At 43.5% G+C, this 16,601-nt stretch overlaps 1 protein-coding gene and 1 pseudogene across 2 annotated transcripts in view; one reads left to right on the forward strand and one right to left on the reverse strand.

Annotated features, from left to right (window-relative positions):
- The window catches only part of URB1 (URB1 ribosome biogenesis homolog), a 65,199-nt gene extending 61,677 nt beyond the window's left edge, over window positions 1-3,522 (reverse strand). The window contains exons 1-2 of the mRNA XM_082654745.1: window positions 3,313-3,522; window positions 639-778 (exon numbers count right to left, since the gene is read on the reverse strand). Of these exons, the coding sequence (XP_082510871.1) occupies window positions 639-778; window positions 3,313-3,454 (282 nt within the window). The 5' untranslated portion in view covers window positions 3,455-3,522. The remainder of the gene's footprint in view (window positions 1-638; window positions 779-3,312) is intronic.
- Window positions 3,453-13,274, forward strand: LOC309823214 (elongation factor 1-alpha 1-like; annotated as a pseudogene). The gene is made up of 4 exons: window positions 3,453-3,648; window positions 11,474-11,817; window positions 12,030-12,328; window positions 12,569-13,274. The product of its transcript is annotated as an elongation factor 1-alpha 1-like (transcript).
- Window positions 13,275-16,601: the final 3,327 nt, after the last annotated feature.

The following is a 16,601-nucleotide window of genomic DNA, read 5'->3' on the forward strand; positions in this document are numbered from 1 at the left end:
AGCCACCTGCAGGTTTAAAACCTTCAACTTGCAGGATGACGCCTACCCAGATCCCAAGGCAAACACAGGGATCTGCCAGGCCCCAGGCTCTGGAATCAGTCTTGTTCCAATAGTCTAGCTAAATAGAGAGAGGCTTGCTTACAATTAAACCAAATGAAATCAAAAGAGAAATTTCTGCTACTGATTCAGCCTCCCTGCTTTGAGGATATTCAGGTCTACAGCCGTACAGCAATAATCCCGAGATTTCAACAGGTTCATAAATATCCCAAGCTTTGAACCTCTTTGGAACCAGAAAACAACAGCTCAATATATGTCTGTACCTGTGACACACAGTCTTTACCTATTTCCCTTTTGTTAAAGCAAACCACGGTGAGACTAAGTGGATCTAGATTAAGAATCTATGATCTTTCCTTCTGGTATTATTCACCACTAACAAGTTACTATTTTCCACTAAAATGCTTTCAAAGGTTATAATGCAAAAATGAATGTATCCCTACAGCACAGGCACAGAGCATCATTTTCTGTAGAAAGCTGGTAATGTCTTGGAAATTTATATCACATTTCTCTTCATCAAGCTTAACACAACAGTAGCATTAACTTTTTCTTCTCTCCATCAGGCCAGGTCAGAAATAGCATACTTCACTTTCAGGGTGCTTCTCCCCACTCAGGAGCTGGAAAATCTCTGCACACTCAACAGAAATCTTTATGTACCCCTCCACGACATCATACACATCTTCTCGTGGCAGCTTCTTGGCCGCAGAAACAAAGGCTTCCAAGGCTGAAATGAGAGTTAGGATCAAATGTGAACGAGGACAGTCTAGAAACAATCTCAGCCGCCACTGCAACAGGGAGATTTCAGCAGGAACATCCAGGTGACTGGAAGTGCCGCTTACTGAGATGGAGAACAGAGGAGCAGGGAGGAGACGGGGAGATCAAGAGTTAGGACACGGTCTTTCCTCCATCACCACTAAGTCATAGGCAACATCTTTCAAGGGCACTGGTTTAGAGCAGAACGCTTCCTCATGCAGGTATCCTCCTCGATGTTGATACTCATCCACTCCTGAGCACCCTCTGGGCCTTTATCAATCTAACCCTGCTCTCCCCTCCTACCCACCCCTCCCCCACCACCATGAAGGGACTATATAATGGATAGAGAAAATGTGGGATATCTATACCTATATACAGAAATATATACAATGGAATATTATGCAGCCTTTAAAAAAGAAGGAGACTCTGCCTTTTGAGACAACATGTATGGACCCTGAGGGCATTAAGTGAAATAAGTCAGACAGGGAAAGACGAACACTGTATGTTCTCACTTACATGTGGAATCTAAAAAAGCCAAACTCATAGAAATAGTAGAATGGAGGTTGCCAGGGACTGGGGGATGGGTAAAATGAGGAGATGTTGGTCAAAGGGTATAAACTTATAGCTATAAGACGCATAAGTTCCAACGAATCTAATGTACAGCACTGTGACTATAGTTAACAACACTGTATCATATACTTCAAAGTTATTAAGAGAGTAGATCTTAAATGCTATCACCACAAAAAAAGTGGTAATTATATGAGGGGATGGAAGTGTCGACTAACCTTATTTGGGTAATGATTTCACGCTATACATGTGTATCAACTCACCACATTGTACACCTGACACTTACATATGCTGTATGTTAATAATATCTCAATAAAGCTGGAAAAAACAAAACAAAACACAACAGAAAGAAAACCTTCCCTAACACCTGGATGAAAACAAAACCCTCTAACATTGATCAAATCCACTTCTCTGATGGTCCAGTGAGGTGATCCTACCACAGAAAGTTACGAGAACATATCAAAAGGGAGGGAGAATCCGAGACCAGATTCAAACACAAATCCAACAGAGCCTCACACAAGGGATTCACACTTTCACCCACTGCCTTCGGCCCTGCCACACCTCCCAACTCCTTCATCTGCACCCAGCACCTGTCAACCCTGGTTTCCTTCTGAAACCAGTTCAAATGCAGTGCCCCAAAGTACAGAGCTCTGGGCAAAACCACGAACGTGTCTAAGGTTACAATCCTTCAAATAATTAAACATGCTCTTTCTTCCACCAGAAAGTCTCCTATCCCTGTCCTTTGGAGGACTTGTGCTGGAACAGTCTGTACATGATTTTACGGATTGACATCTGCCTTTCCACTTGATCGTTCATAAGCTTCACGGTGGCAGGGCCCACGTGATTCTTACTCACCATTTTATCTCTACCCTACCAAATAACAACCCCTTGTAAATAATGAACAAATGAATGTATGAAATGTATAATTCTGTGCTACAGCAGGTATCATCTTCCTAGGACTGGCTAGCAGTTGCAGGTATCAAACGTTTAAAAACAAAATCTGTGGGGCTTCTGTGGTGGTGCAGTGGTTGAAGAGTCCATCTGCCGATGCAGGGGACACGGGTTCGTGCCCTGGTCCGGGAAGATCCCATATGCCGCGGAGCGGCTGGGCCCGTGAGCCATGGCCGCTGAGCCTGTGCGTCCGGAGCCTGTGCTCCGCAACGGGAGAGGCCACAACAGCGAGAGGTCCGTGTACCGCAAAAAAAAAATAAAAATCTGTGGACGACAAACTGGAAACTGAGGGTATTCTGGCCATTAACTTAATAATTTTTCAGTTGAGAAAAACACTGTCACTGTTTCATTTTGACACAGTGCCAGTGTTCCACATACTAGCATATTCAATTGTGTTTTGTCCTTGTAAATTAAATACTTTCTAACGGATTACAAGGAGTTGTGATGGGTGGTCACACTTTTCAAAAAATGAAATTATAGAGTCTGCTTTATATCAGTCACTAGTCTAATCCGGGTCAACTGACAAGTCCTGTGGTGGCTTCATGTGATAGCTTATTACCTGTTATCGGGTCAGTGTGAGCGTTGGAGAATCAGAGCTACGGAAAACAGAGCTGACAGCCATGGTAGTAGCAAACCTGCTCACTGAACAGCCCCGAGATGACTCACCGGCAGGACTCCACAAATAATCTGCTGTGTGAATGAGTAGTACAGTTATTCACTTTCCTAGCAGTTGCAGTAAAGAATTTTAGAGCTTGCTGAGGGATGCTGTCCAGGAAAGGGAAGCATACAGTCGCAGGGAACTGTCACAATCAAGCAAGTCGGCGCCCTGGACTCGAAAGCACCCGGGTCTCGGTTTCCCGACTGCAAATCGGGAGACTGGTCTCTGCAGAAAGGAGCGGCTGTGTCTGCACACGGAGGCCCCACCCAGACCGAAGCCGGGAGGCAGCCTCGCACGCTCGCACTCTCTTCCCCGAGCCCCACACTCACCCGGCCCAGCGCCCTGCGGGTCCCTCAGCTGAGCCTTGAAGCGCACGCCCGTGAGCTCTTCGGTGCGGGCCCGCTTGGCTGAGCCCGCTGGGGGAGCCGCGCCGTCCTGGCCGCCCGGGGCCTTCCTCTTGGGGCGCCCCATGGCCGAGAAGGCGGGGGCGCACCGGGATCCACACACCCGGGGTCCTGACAACAGGACACACGCGGACAACCAACGCGTATCTCGGGCCAACACGTGGGCTGAAAGGGGCGGGGCTGGCGGAAGAGGCAGGACCTCCGGCGGGAGGTCGGCGGAAGGGGCGGGACCTCTGAGAAGGGCTGTCCGACGGGAAGCAGGTAGTGAAGGTGCGGGAACCCGGCGTCCTGGGTTCCTCCTTGGTGCTAATGATCCAGCTGGCTTGCTGGCTGCCCGGGGCAAGCCGACACTCCACGACACCCCCGCTCGGCCGCGGCGGGGAGAGGCCCATCGGCGGCCTTCTCGAGCGTTCTTGGAAGGAAGAACCCCCAGGTCCTTCACTCCCGGAGGGTCCGAGCCCAGACGCGTGGTAGCAGCACAGTCAGATCAGTTCTTGACCTGAGGGCGCTCTGATGAAGCCTCTTGAACCTGATTGACATGCAGCGGGATTCGATGCTTTGCCTATTCGAGGCCCTGCGGGTTGGCCGGGAGGGTGGATGCCCCTGGCTAAATGCCAGGCGGGCTTCTGCGGGGAGGTCCTTGGTCAGACACCCGGTCCGAAGTCGTGTGGATTCCCCTAACCCTGACCCCTAGCGTATCTCACATCTCGGACCAAGACCAGCTTGTTTGGTGGGATGTCGCCCCAGACTGACCTCCACTTCCCCCAAACTAATGGGAGGACGGGCACCCTTCCGGCCATGCAGGGTGGGAGGAAAGGATCAAATGAAGTAACGTCTGTGAAAACCCTTCGTGGACAGCACGGCAGCCTCGACATCTAAGCCACCATCATTAAAATGGAGACAGCAAAGCCAGCTGTCCTGAGCAGAGAAAATGATGCAATGCATGAAAAACTGCTCTGATGGGAAAAAAAGTACTGTGTGTTTTTGTAAGATGTTATTAATTGGCTTGAGAGTCACATTAAATGTTCTGAAATAAAATGGAGGCATAAATAAATAAGTAAAAACAGGCTGGTGCATTTTTTAATACAACTTCATCAATACTTGGTTATGTGTTCAAATAAATCATGATCCATTAGATGAGTAATTTGGTGATTGCAGGAATTGTCTGTCAGCTTGTCCTTTAGTTTCAGGAAGTACCCTCCTGTGTTCCGTAAGCAGATCTGTAGTGAGCATCTGAGAACGTGGTTTTTTTGTGGCCTGTTGGAGTTTCAGAGTCTCTTATAGAAAAAGTCTATGGGGTTGACCCTGAGTCCCTCACCTGACAAGACTATTGTGCCTGTGGAAATGTCTACCTTGTAGGCAAGTCAGAAGGAGTGGCCTGAAAAGGTCTGAGCTCTTGCAGTGGTACTAAGAGAAAGGGATATGCCCAAAATTCAGGCTGTAAAGGGCAATACTCCTGTTAGCAAAGACAGACTTAATTCTGACTAATTGTCCACATGGGTTCTCTTCTGTGGTTAACTGCCAACCACCAAGTTTGTTTTCAACCAGGGTGGACCTGACCAAAGAGACAGCAGGGAGAGGTAGGAAACACTCAAAAACTATTCAGTTTCTGCCTGTGTGGCCTTGGGCAAACAAAGACAGAGAGAGTGGGAGAACTTGGCAGTACTACCCAGCTGATAAGTAGTGGACCACTCACCCTGTGTGTCCTAACCCCAATTTAAAAACCAAGAAACAGGGGACTTCCCCGGTGGCAAAGTGGTTAAGAATCTGCCTGCCAATGCAGGGGACACGGGTTTGAGCCCGGGAAGATCCCACATGGCGTGGAGCAACTAAGCCTGTGCACCACAACTACTGAACCCGTGCGCCTAGAGCCCGTGCTCCACCAGAGAAGCCACCACAATGAGAAGCCTGTGCGCTACAATGAAGAGTGGCCCCCGCTTGCCGCAACTAGAGAAAGCCCACGTGCAGCAACGAAGACCCAACGCAGTCAAAAAAAAATAAGTGTCTATATAAATGAATACAGAGACCTGGGCCTTGAGCTTGGTTAATGTCAATCTATCCTAAAAGGCAAGTTGACTAAGTACGCTGTCAAAAAGCCTCAGGATGCAGGTTTTCAAATCTACAAGCTTATGAACTGGTCCTTGGACTGTGGTGAATTAGCTAAGGGAAGAGTCCAGCCTCTAATAGACAACCAGTTCATCTCCACTGGCCATATTTCTCATTCACATCTGTTAAGTGAGTGTTTATTGATTCCCATTTCAATCTTACAAGGTTAAGTTCAAGTTTTGGAAATGGATAAAAGGAGAAGCTTAATCAAAGACTGTACCAAGTTCATATTAAAGCGTGTTTATCACGGACTCTCAGGATGTGAGAATGATGTATTGCTGTACACAAGCTGAGAGTTTACCCTGCATTATTTCATCTGGTTAAACGCTTGTTAATGCAATCACATTATAGAGAGGAGAGGTATGGAATTCCTTTCTCTATTCTGATACAAGTTTTAGTCTCTTTAGTGACGAATGTTTTAATATGACACTTACCTGCGATCAAAACTGTTCCATTATCTGCTTGTTTAGCAGTGGGAAGAATGAAGCATTCTTTCAAAAACAGTCACTATGAACTCCAGTGAAAGATAGTGTCCATAGGCTAGAAGAGATAAGTAAACCTACAGCAATATTTGCTATGTGCGTTGCATTATACAACCAGCCATAATAGATTCCAAAAAGTATTACATGGTAGACTTACCCTCAAGAGATTTACAGTATCACTGGGATGATAAGTATCATTGTGATAACCTGATAAGTTCAATCACAGTAAAGAATTTAACCAAGAACCCAAGATGATATGAGATACTACAAGGCCATGTAATAATTATCAAATGAATTATTTGAGCAATAGATACATCACATTAGTATGATCCAGGCTAGGTTGTTGTGAGTTTCTTACCGAAATGAGAGTAAAGCAGAGAAGAAAACGGAAGCATCGTATTTGTCTATTTTTCTCCTCTGAGACAAAGTTGAAGAAAAGCAGAAAATGTTCCCCTCTTGTCCAATATGGAACTAGCCAAAGTGTGAGGCCAGTCGATAAAAATCATGACATAGATGATGCTTGTCTTCTTAAATTTCCCCAAGTCCACTCTCTGCTCACCTCCCCACACATGCACACACAGCACCTTCTTGCTGCCCCCATCTTCCCAAAGCCCCAGTTGTTGCAGCTTTCCCAGAACTTATATCCCAGGACAATGCTTCCTCCAGAATTATTCATTTTTCTGCCTCCCTCCCTATGCTAAGTCCCCCTTCTTCCCCACACTTTCTCCTTAACCTGTTTCCTTACGAAAGCTGTTTTTAGCTAGCTATCAGAAGATAGAGAAATTTGGTGAATTTACCATAAGGTGTTGGAGAATAATATCAACTTGCAGCCAACCCATGAATATTTTTACACTTTAAAAGAGGGCATTTGGAGATCACAACTCCCCCAGTGAATTTCTAGTAGTTGCGTTTTAGTCACTGTGACATTGAATGGGGTCTGGAGCTGGGGTACGAACAGGCAGGTCATGGGCCAGGAGGCAAAGAGCTTCTGAACATTCTGCGTGAATCTGCCTGTGAATTCCAGCCATTATCCCATATTTTATAGTTGGGGGGGGTATGCCCCCGTGTTTATACTTTCAAATCCATTCAGGAAGTATGCACTCATCCTACTAGGACAATTCCCATGAGAGTCATAGCCACAATAAATACGTATTGTGTTGATGACCAGGGTTTCAGATCAGACTGCTCGAAAATACTAGGTTATTGAGTTGATGGCCCTAATCTTTGAACAGTGAAATGTAGCAAAATCCATACCCAATTAAGAGATTAAAATATCAAAGATAAATTTCAAAGCTATTGTGAAAACTGGTCTAACATCTTAGTCATTGGACAGAAATATGAGAAAATATAGAAAATTTAAATAACAATGTATTTAACAGAATACATGTTCTTCTTAAATAACAGGGAACAGTCATAAAAATTGACTACCTCCTAGGCCACAAAGGAGGCCCTAATAAATTTCAAAAAAAAAATCAACATCGTACAGACCACGTTCTCTGACCATCAGGCAATAAAATTTGACTTGATAATAAGAGGATAGGTTTTTAGAAATCCCATAAGGGGCTTCCCTGGTGGTGCAGTGGTCAAGAATCCACCTGCCAATGCGGGGGACACAGTTTCAAGCCCTGGTCTGGGAAGATCCCACATGCTGCAGAGCAACTAAGCCCATGCACCACTACTACTGAGCCTGCACTCTAGAGCCCACGAGCCACAACTACTGAACCCACGTGCCACAACTACTGAAGCCCTTGCACCTAGAGCCTGTGCTCCACATCAAGAGAAGCCACCGCAATAAGACGCTCGCGCACCACAACAAAGAGTAACCCCTGGGCTCGCCACAACTAGAGAAAGCCCGTGTGCAGCAGTGAAAACACAACACAGCCAAAAAAAAAAAAAAGTCATGTAATTAAAAAAAAAATCCCATAAGCCTGGGAGAGGGAAAACAAAAACAAAAACAAAACTTCTAAGTAATCCTTGGGAAGCATTAGGGAAATTATGAAAGACTTGGAATGCAATAAAACGAACACTTTACATTGCTTAGTCTGTGGGACACAGGTCTTAAAGGAAAATTTACAGCTTTAAGTACATTTATCAGAAAGCAAGAAAGGTTGAAAACAAATTAACTGATAATACATATTCAAATCAAGAAATTGGAAAAGGTACAATAGAATCAACCCAAAGAAGTAAGAAGAAAAAAGTAGCAAAGATAAGGAGAGAAACCAGTTATAAAGAAATTGAGAAAAACAATAAAGAATATTCACAAACCAAAAGCTGATTGTTTTTTAGATTAAGTAAACAAACCTGTGGCAAGATAAATGAGGAAGGAAAAAGAAAAACTGCAGAACAACAAGACACAGGAGTAAAGGGGGAAAACAGGATACAAACATAGGTTTCTAATAGTAAATATTTAAATGTATTTAGAAACAACTATTCACAAAAACTTTCAAAACTCCAAGAAGTTAACAAATTACCCTTCTGGAAAAGGATAAGAATCCCAAAACTGACAAAAAAACACTAGAAAATTTGGATAGACCAATAATTGTTAAATAAAATGATACGATAACCAAACCTTTCCCAAGGTACAGGTGATTTTCGGGTAAGTTCTTGCAATTTTTTAAGAAACAGATAATCTCTACCTTATTCAGTTTGCTTCATAAAACAAAAAAGAAGGAAAGATTCCCAACATCTTTTATGAGGCTAATCTAACCTTAAACAGAAAACTAACCATAGATAATACAAAGTAAGAAAATGATGGGCTTATTTCACTTATGGACATAGATGTGTGTAAAGAAAATATTAACTAACCTAATCCAACACTGCACTTAAAAAAAAAAGACACAAAATACAAGGATGGTTTGATGTCATGTCTATGTAATACACCACATTAACGGATTAAAGGAGAAAAATAAATTATCTCAATAGATGGAAAAACGCATTTGAAAAAATACCTAGTCATGATTTTTTAAATTCATATAAAACTAGGAATAGAAGGAACTTCTTTAACTTAATAAAGATTATATGTACCTAAAACCTACAGTCACCATTTTACATAATGGAAAGATTTTAGATGCATTTGAATTATGACTGGGAACAACAGGAAAGACACAGATGAATTCACACTCTGCTGCTCTCTGTTACTAGAGGTCCTGGTTAATGAAATAAGGTAAGACAAAGAAACAAGATATGGAAGAATTAGAACAGACAAAACTGTCATCTACTTATAAAATTCAACAGAAATACAAACTAAATAAAAGTTTAGCCAGGTTGTCAGATATAGGATCAAGTTACCAAAATTGGTATCGTTACCTCTACACTAGCAATAACTAATTTAAAAATGTAGCAGAAAACAAGACACCATCACAAAGGAAAAAAACCTGTAAATTATTTCAGAATTAAACTAAAATAACTGCACAACATCTTTAAGGAGAAAATTGTAAAAGAAGATCTGACTAAACAGACAATAAAATGTTCATGGAAGAATGTCTTCACAGTGCACATTTGTTAGTTAATTCTTCCTAAATTAAGCTATAAAACAAATTATTGCCATTCCAGTCAAAATTAAGAAACTCAAAAAAATCATGATAAATTTGTGTGGAAAAATAAAGGCCTATGAGTAGCTGAGTCCAAAATACTTCCTTATCATGCATGAAGACATATCTTAAAATTATAAGTCAAATTAGAATGGTAGTGGTAAAAAAATATAGACAAATAGACTGGCGTAACAGAATATAGACTCAAAAACAGACCTGTGTCACGGAGGTATAGGTTAACAACTCTGAAACTGCTTTTATGCATCCTGGAGTTAAACGAATAAGCAAATGGTTGGAAAATGACGGGGGTCAGGTTTCTCACTGTTGAAGAGGGCAGTTACTAAACAACAAGGTAAGGCTAGAATGAACCCTGTGGGACTGATAAGAGTTGGAGATATCACTATGATCTCATATTTAACTTAATATAAACAGAGATAGATTGATACAGAAATAAGTATAGATATGTATTATACCTGGGTTTGTACACATGCATATATTTCCTAGCTCTTTTCACTGACAGAACCTAGAAGCAGTGACACCCCAGTAGCAATGAGCACAACCAGTGCCCACATCTTGATTTCTAATACCATTACCAAATAAAAGGAACCAGGACACTTTGGAGAAATGGCAAATTCTAAGGCTGGGACAGAGCATATATTAAACAAGCCCTGAGCATCTTGTAGCACCAGAAAGTAAGACATGTTTCCCCAAAAATGGAGGATATGTCAAAGGGACACAGGAACCAACTTGAAATAATTCCCAATGCAACAATTTGAGTGACAAAATAATTAACATACTATTGGATTATAATCCCAGATATAAAATAAATGTACATGCCTATACAGATTATTAAATGATTGTATAAATAAATAAATGGGGAGAAGACCTTTCTTACAAGGTAAGATTCCTTACAAATCTTCTTACAAAAGTAATCCAGGGCTTCCCTGGTGGTGCAGTGGTTGGGAGTCCGCCTGCCGATGCGGGGGACGCGGGTTCGTGCCCCGGTCCGGGGGGATCCCACGTGCCGCGGAGAGGCTGCGCCCGTGAGCTGTGGCCGCTGGGCCTGCGCGTCCGGGGCCTGTGCTCCGCGGCGGGAGGGGCCGCGGCGGTGAGGGGCCCGCGTACCGCAAAAAAAAAAAAAAGTAATCCAAGTAATATATGTAGTTACTTCCTGCTCCAAGAGATGGAGCTTAGTTCATACTCTCTCTCCCCACCTCCTCCAGTGTAGGCTTAGTGACCAACTTCCAAAGATTAGAGTATGGAAAAGGAAAAACTGTAACTTTATAGTGGAGAAACATGACAAACACTACCTTAACCAAGTGATCAAGGTTAACATCACCAGTGGTAAGTGCTGCTGCTATCAGGAACCCTTGACATGATGTGATGAGAAGGGCATTTCACGTCTATAGCATCCTTCCACAAAGCCATAACCCCAGCCCAATCATGTGAAAGACGTCAGACAAATCTAAATTGAGGGAGTCTAAAAAATACATCACCTGTACCCTTTAAAACTGTCAAGATCATGAAAAACAAGGAAACACTGGGAAACTGTCAAAGATCAGATGAGACTGGGGAGACATGACAACTAAATGCACTGTGATGCCCTGGACTCCATCCCGGGACAGGAGACGGACACTAGGGGAAAAGTTGGTAAAATACAAATAAAGTCTGGAGTTCAGTTAACAGCAATGTACCAAAGTTGGTTCTTACTTTTAACAAAAGTACCAAAGAAGCATGAAAAATATGGATATTAGATGAAACTGGATGAGGGTGTATGGAATTCCTCTTTTCCACTTTTCTGCAAATCTAGCATTATTCCAAAATTAAAACTTTATTCAAAAGAAAACAAAGACCTTTGCATATACAGGAGCTTGATATATGATAAAGGTAGCACTACGTTTTTCACAACGGGTTTTCCACCAGAACACGGCTGTCATGAAACCCACGGCTGAATCTAAGCCAAAATAGGAAAGGAAAAGACTCATATCAACGTTGTCATCACTGGACACTTAGATTCAAGCAAGTCTACCATTAATGGCCATCTGATCTACGAATATGGCGGAACTGACAAAAAAAACATCGAAAAATTTGAGAAGGAGGCTGCTGAGATGGGAAGGGGCTCATTCAAGGATGCCTGGGTCTTGGACAAAGTGAAAGATGAACGTAAGTGTGGCATCACCATTGATATGTTGTATCACCATCAATATCTCCCTGTGGAAATTCAAGATCACCAAGTATTATGTGACCATCATTGATGCCAGAGGACACAGAGACTATCAAAAACATGATCACAGGCACTTCTCAGCCAGACTGTGCTGTTTTTGTTTTTGTTTTTTTTTTCTGGTACGCAGGCCTCTCACTGCTGTGGCCTCTCCCGCTGTGGAGCATAGGCTCTGGACACGCAGGCTCAGCGGCCATGGCTCATGGGCCCAGCTGCTCCACGGCATGTGGGATCTTCCCGGACTGGGGCACGAACCCGTGTCCCCTGCATCGGCAGGCGGACTGTCAACCACTGCGCCACCAGGGAAGCCCTGTGCTGTCTTGATTGTTGCCGGTGGTGTTGGTGAATTTGCAGCAAGTGTTCCAAGAACAAGCAGACCCATGAGTGTGCCCTTCTGGCTTACACACTGGGTGTGAAGCAATTAATTGTTGGTGTTAACAAGAGGGATTCCTACAACCGGAAAGAGATACAAGGAAATCATTCAGGAAGTCAGGACCTACATTAAGAAAATTGGCTATAACACTGACACAGTAGCATTTTTGCCATTTCTGGTTGGAATGGTGACAACATGCTGGAGCCATGGAAGGTCATCCATAAAGAAGGCAATGCCCAGCACTTCCCTGGTGGCGCAGTGGTTGAGAGTCCATCTGCCGATGCAGGGGACACGGGTTCGTGCCCCGGTCCGGGAAGATCCCATATGCCGCGGAGCGGCTGGGCCCGTGAGCCATGGCCGCTGAGCCTGTGCGTCCGGAGCCTGTGCTCCGCAACGGGAGAGGCCACAACAGCGAGAGGTCCGCGTACCACACACACACACACACACACACACACACACACACACAAAGGCAATGCCAGTGGAACCACACCGCCTGAAGCTCTGGATTGTATTCTGCCACCAACTCATCCAACTGACAAACTCATTTGTCTGTCCCTCCAGAACATCTACAAAATTGACGGAATTGATACTGTCCCTGTGGAGCCGGGTGTTCTCAAACCCAGCATGGTGGTCACATGGGCTCCAGTCAACGTTATAGTTGAAGCCAAGTCTGATGAAATGCACCATGGAGCTCTGATGAAGCTCTTCCGGGGGATTCTGTGGGCTTCAACATCGAAAAGGTGTCTGTCAAAGATACTCACCATGGCAACGTGGGTGGTGTCAGCAAAAATGACCCACCAATGGAAGCAGCTGACTTCGGACTGTCCTAAACTATCCAGGCCAAATCGGTGCTGGCTATGCACCTGTGTGGGACTGTCACCCGGCTCACATTGTTTGCAAATTTGCTGAGCTGAAGGAGGTTGATTGCCGTTCTGAGAAGAAGCCAGAAGATGGCCCCAGATTCTTGAAATCTTGTGAGGCTGCCATGGTTGATACGGCTCCTGTAAGCCCATGTGTGTTGAGAGCTTCTCTGATCCCCCTTTGGGTCGTTGACTGTTCGTGACATGAGACACACAGTTGCTATGGATGTCATCAAAACAGTGACCAAGAAGGCTGCTGGAGCTAGCAAGGTCACCAAGTCTGCCCAGAAAGCTCAGAAGGCTAAATTAATATGATCCCCAATACCTGCCACCCCCATCTTAACCGGTGGTAAGAGAATGATCTCAGCCCTGTTTGTCTCAATTGGCCATTTAAACTGGTTACTAATATCAGTGTATCATAAAAACCTTCAGACGGAAAGAGAATGAATGGCACATGCGCATGTGTGTGTGTGTCAGTTTTAAGTTATTAGTTTTTAAAATCAGTACTTTTTAATGGAAACAACTTGACCAAAAATCTGGCACAGAATTTTGAGACCCCTTAAAACAAAGTTTAATGAGAAAAAAGAAAAAAAAAAAACCGAAAACGATGGCACCAAAGATCAATGGGAAAGAGATGGTGTGGTACATTGCAAAGCTCATCCACAAATCTCTCCCAGCCTGGAGTGCAAGCCTCTTGGCAGTGAGACTTCGCAGTTCCTTCCTCCGGAGGGGCAGGTGTTTCTTCACCCATCCAGGAACAGTTTGGATTCAGAGGTCTCCGCAGCCAAGTACCACTGCCACCGTAGAGTATTCCTGGCTTTGCTAGTTTAAATTATGACAGTTCTGTGCATTTTCATTATTTCCTTTACCATCTTTAGTCTTTATTCTTCAGTTTACTTGTTTTGGTGTTTGTTAACATTTTCACTACATCAACACTGCAATTTTACTTTGCTGCTATTGAAGTAATCCTGGACCACTAATTCCAAATGTAGTTATATTTTCAAAGAGGTTTTGTGTGGGGCAAATCACCCCCAAAAGTGCAGAATGCTAGGCAGGTCAACTTGAGCGTTCTGGAGATGAATAAAGCCTTGGGGTGGGGGGATGGTGACTGGTGTACACAGGGACCAGCGGACAGCCTTGAATGAGTGAGGGCGGCAAACCATGGGGGAAGAGCATTCCAAGTAGGAGCTACAGCAAATGCAAAGGCACTGAGGGGACTTCCCTGGTGGTCCAGTGGTTAAGAATACCCCTTCCAATGAAGAGGACAAGGGTTCGATCCCTGGTTGTGTAACTAAGATCCCAAAGATCCCACGTGCCACAGGGCAACTAAGCCCGAGCCGCAACTACTGAGCCCAGGCTCTCTGGAGCCTGTGCGCCACAACTAGAGAGATGCCCACGTGCTGCAACGAAAAGATCCGCATGCCACAACGCATGACCCAACGCAACCAAATAAATATATATATATATTTTAAATGCAAAGGCACTGAGGTAGCAAGGTAATCAGAGAGTTCAGGAAACAGCAAAAGGACCATTGTGTCTGCAAGGGAGGGAGGGCCAGAGTGGTAAAAATGAGGTCAGTTGGAGAGTCAGCCAGACAGTTTATGCAGTTCTTGTTGACAAAGTAAGGTCTTCATAATATTTGGATTGTCTAGATTTGCAGTTCCCAAACGGGGCACCAAACTGCCCAGAGTACCGCAAGAAACTCACATATTGGAAGGTTTTTATAAGTTGAGGGAAATACAGCAATTCCTGACATCTATTGCAAACCATGAACTCAAGGTAGTTCATAACTTCAACATTTAGATTGTGCTACTTTTCCTTTTTTTTTTCTGCCTCTGCAGTCACATTGTGTTCTCTTTTTAAATTTTTATTTATTTATTTACTTATTTTTGGCTGTGTTGGGTCTTCGATGCTGCCTGTGGGCTTTCTCTCGTTGCAGCGAGCGGGGGCTACTCTTTGCTGCAGTGCACGGGCTTCTCATTGCGGTGGCTTCTCTTGTTGTGGAGCACGGTCTCTAGGTGCAAGGGCTTCAGTAGTTGTGGCACGCGGACTCAGTATTTGTGGATCGCAGGCTCTACGGCGCAGTAGTTGTGGCACACGGGCTTAGCTGCTCCGTGGCATGTGGGATCTTCCTGGACCAGGGATCAAACCCATGTCCCCCTGCATTGGCAGGCAGATTCTTAACCACTGTGCCACTGGAAAGTCCCTGTGCTACTTTTTTTTCTTTCTTCTTCTCTTCTTCTTCTTTTTTTTTTTTTTTTTGTGCTCTTTTTCTATCAAAGATGTCAGAGCTTCACAAAGCCGGGATTTCAGTGGTTACTGTAATAAAAAGCAAGTACCAAGCAAAATCTACATGAAACAGAAAATAAGGGTGGCAGTGTCCAATCTGATTTCAAGGTTGGAGAGATAGCGATGTGCCTAATGGGTGTGCATACCCCCTTAGTAAATAACTGCGGTTATTTAAGAATAAAATAAAAAATATTTTTTCTTTTACATAATATACATTTTCCCCAAATAGCTACTTAATTAATTGTTAGAACATAAATACTTGCTAAGTTGTTTGGATCTAGTTATTTAATAAATTTTTAACAGTTCAATAATTTTTTTTGGCCTAGGGGCCCTGCAAAAACTCACTGGGACAATAAGGGCACCATGAACTGAGAAACTCTGGGAACCTCTGCTCTATACCCTTAAATGGAATTCAGTTTCATTGGTTCTGAATTCCTGTTAATGGACTTTAATTTGTTTTTTTTTTTTTTTTTGGTTTTTGTTTTTTTTGGTAGTTTTAAGCTTCCCCTTGGGAATGATCATTTAAATTAAAAAAAAATCTTTTTTGGTAGCTTTAAGCTACCCCTTGGGAATGATCATTTAAATTAAAATTTTCTTTTTTTTGTTTACCCAGGTTTCTAGCTGTATCATTCACAATAGCCAAGACGTGGACGCAACCCAAGTGTCCATCCAAAGATAAATGGATAAACAAAATGTGGTGTATACATGCAATGGAATATTATCTAGCCTTAAAAAGGGAGGAAATTCTGTGACATGCTACAACATGGATGAATCTTGGAGACATCAGGCTCCGTGAAAGAAGCCAGACACAAAAGGACAAATGCTGTATGATTACACTTAGGTGAGGGACCTAGCGTAGTTAGATTCATAGAGACAGAAGGTAGAATGTTGGTTACCAGGGTCTAGAGAAAGAGGAGAATGGAGAGTTCTTGTATCATGGGAACAGAGTTTCAGTTTTTGAAGATGAAGAATGTTCTGGAGATGGACGGAAGTAATGGCTGTACAACAAGGTGCATGTACTGAATACTACTAAACTGCACACTTTAAATGGTTGAAATGGTAAATATTAGGTTATGTGTGTTTCACTACAATAAAAAAAATGATTTATGAAATTCATGGACCGCAGTTATTATTCCTAAGGCAAGTTAAGATTCTCACCTACAGAGGGCGCCCTTGTCAGTTCCTAGTACCTTTCCTTGGTGGGTTGCAGAAACTGTACTGTCTGAAGCTGCAGGTTTCTCCTCTCCCAGCACCTGTGCAGCAGTCCTCTCCCTTCCAGCCTCTCCCTCACCCTTCTGAGGCTTTTGCTAAAGGATTTTTACTGCTGTTGACCAAAGGGAAACAGACTTGGCT

The sequence above is a fragment of the Grampus griseus genome (genome assembly GCF_964374135.1).
Source record: "Grampus griseus genome assembly, chromosome: 5".
Lineage (NCBI taxonomy): Eukaryota > Metazoa > Chordata > Mammalia > Artiodactyla > Delphinidae > Grampus > Grampus griseus.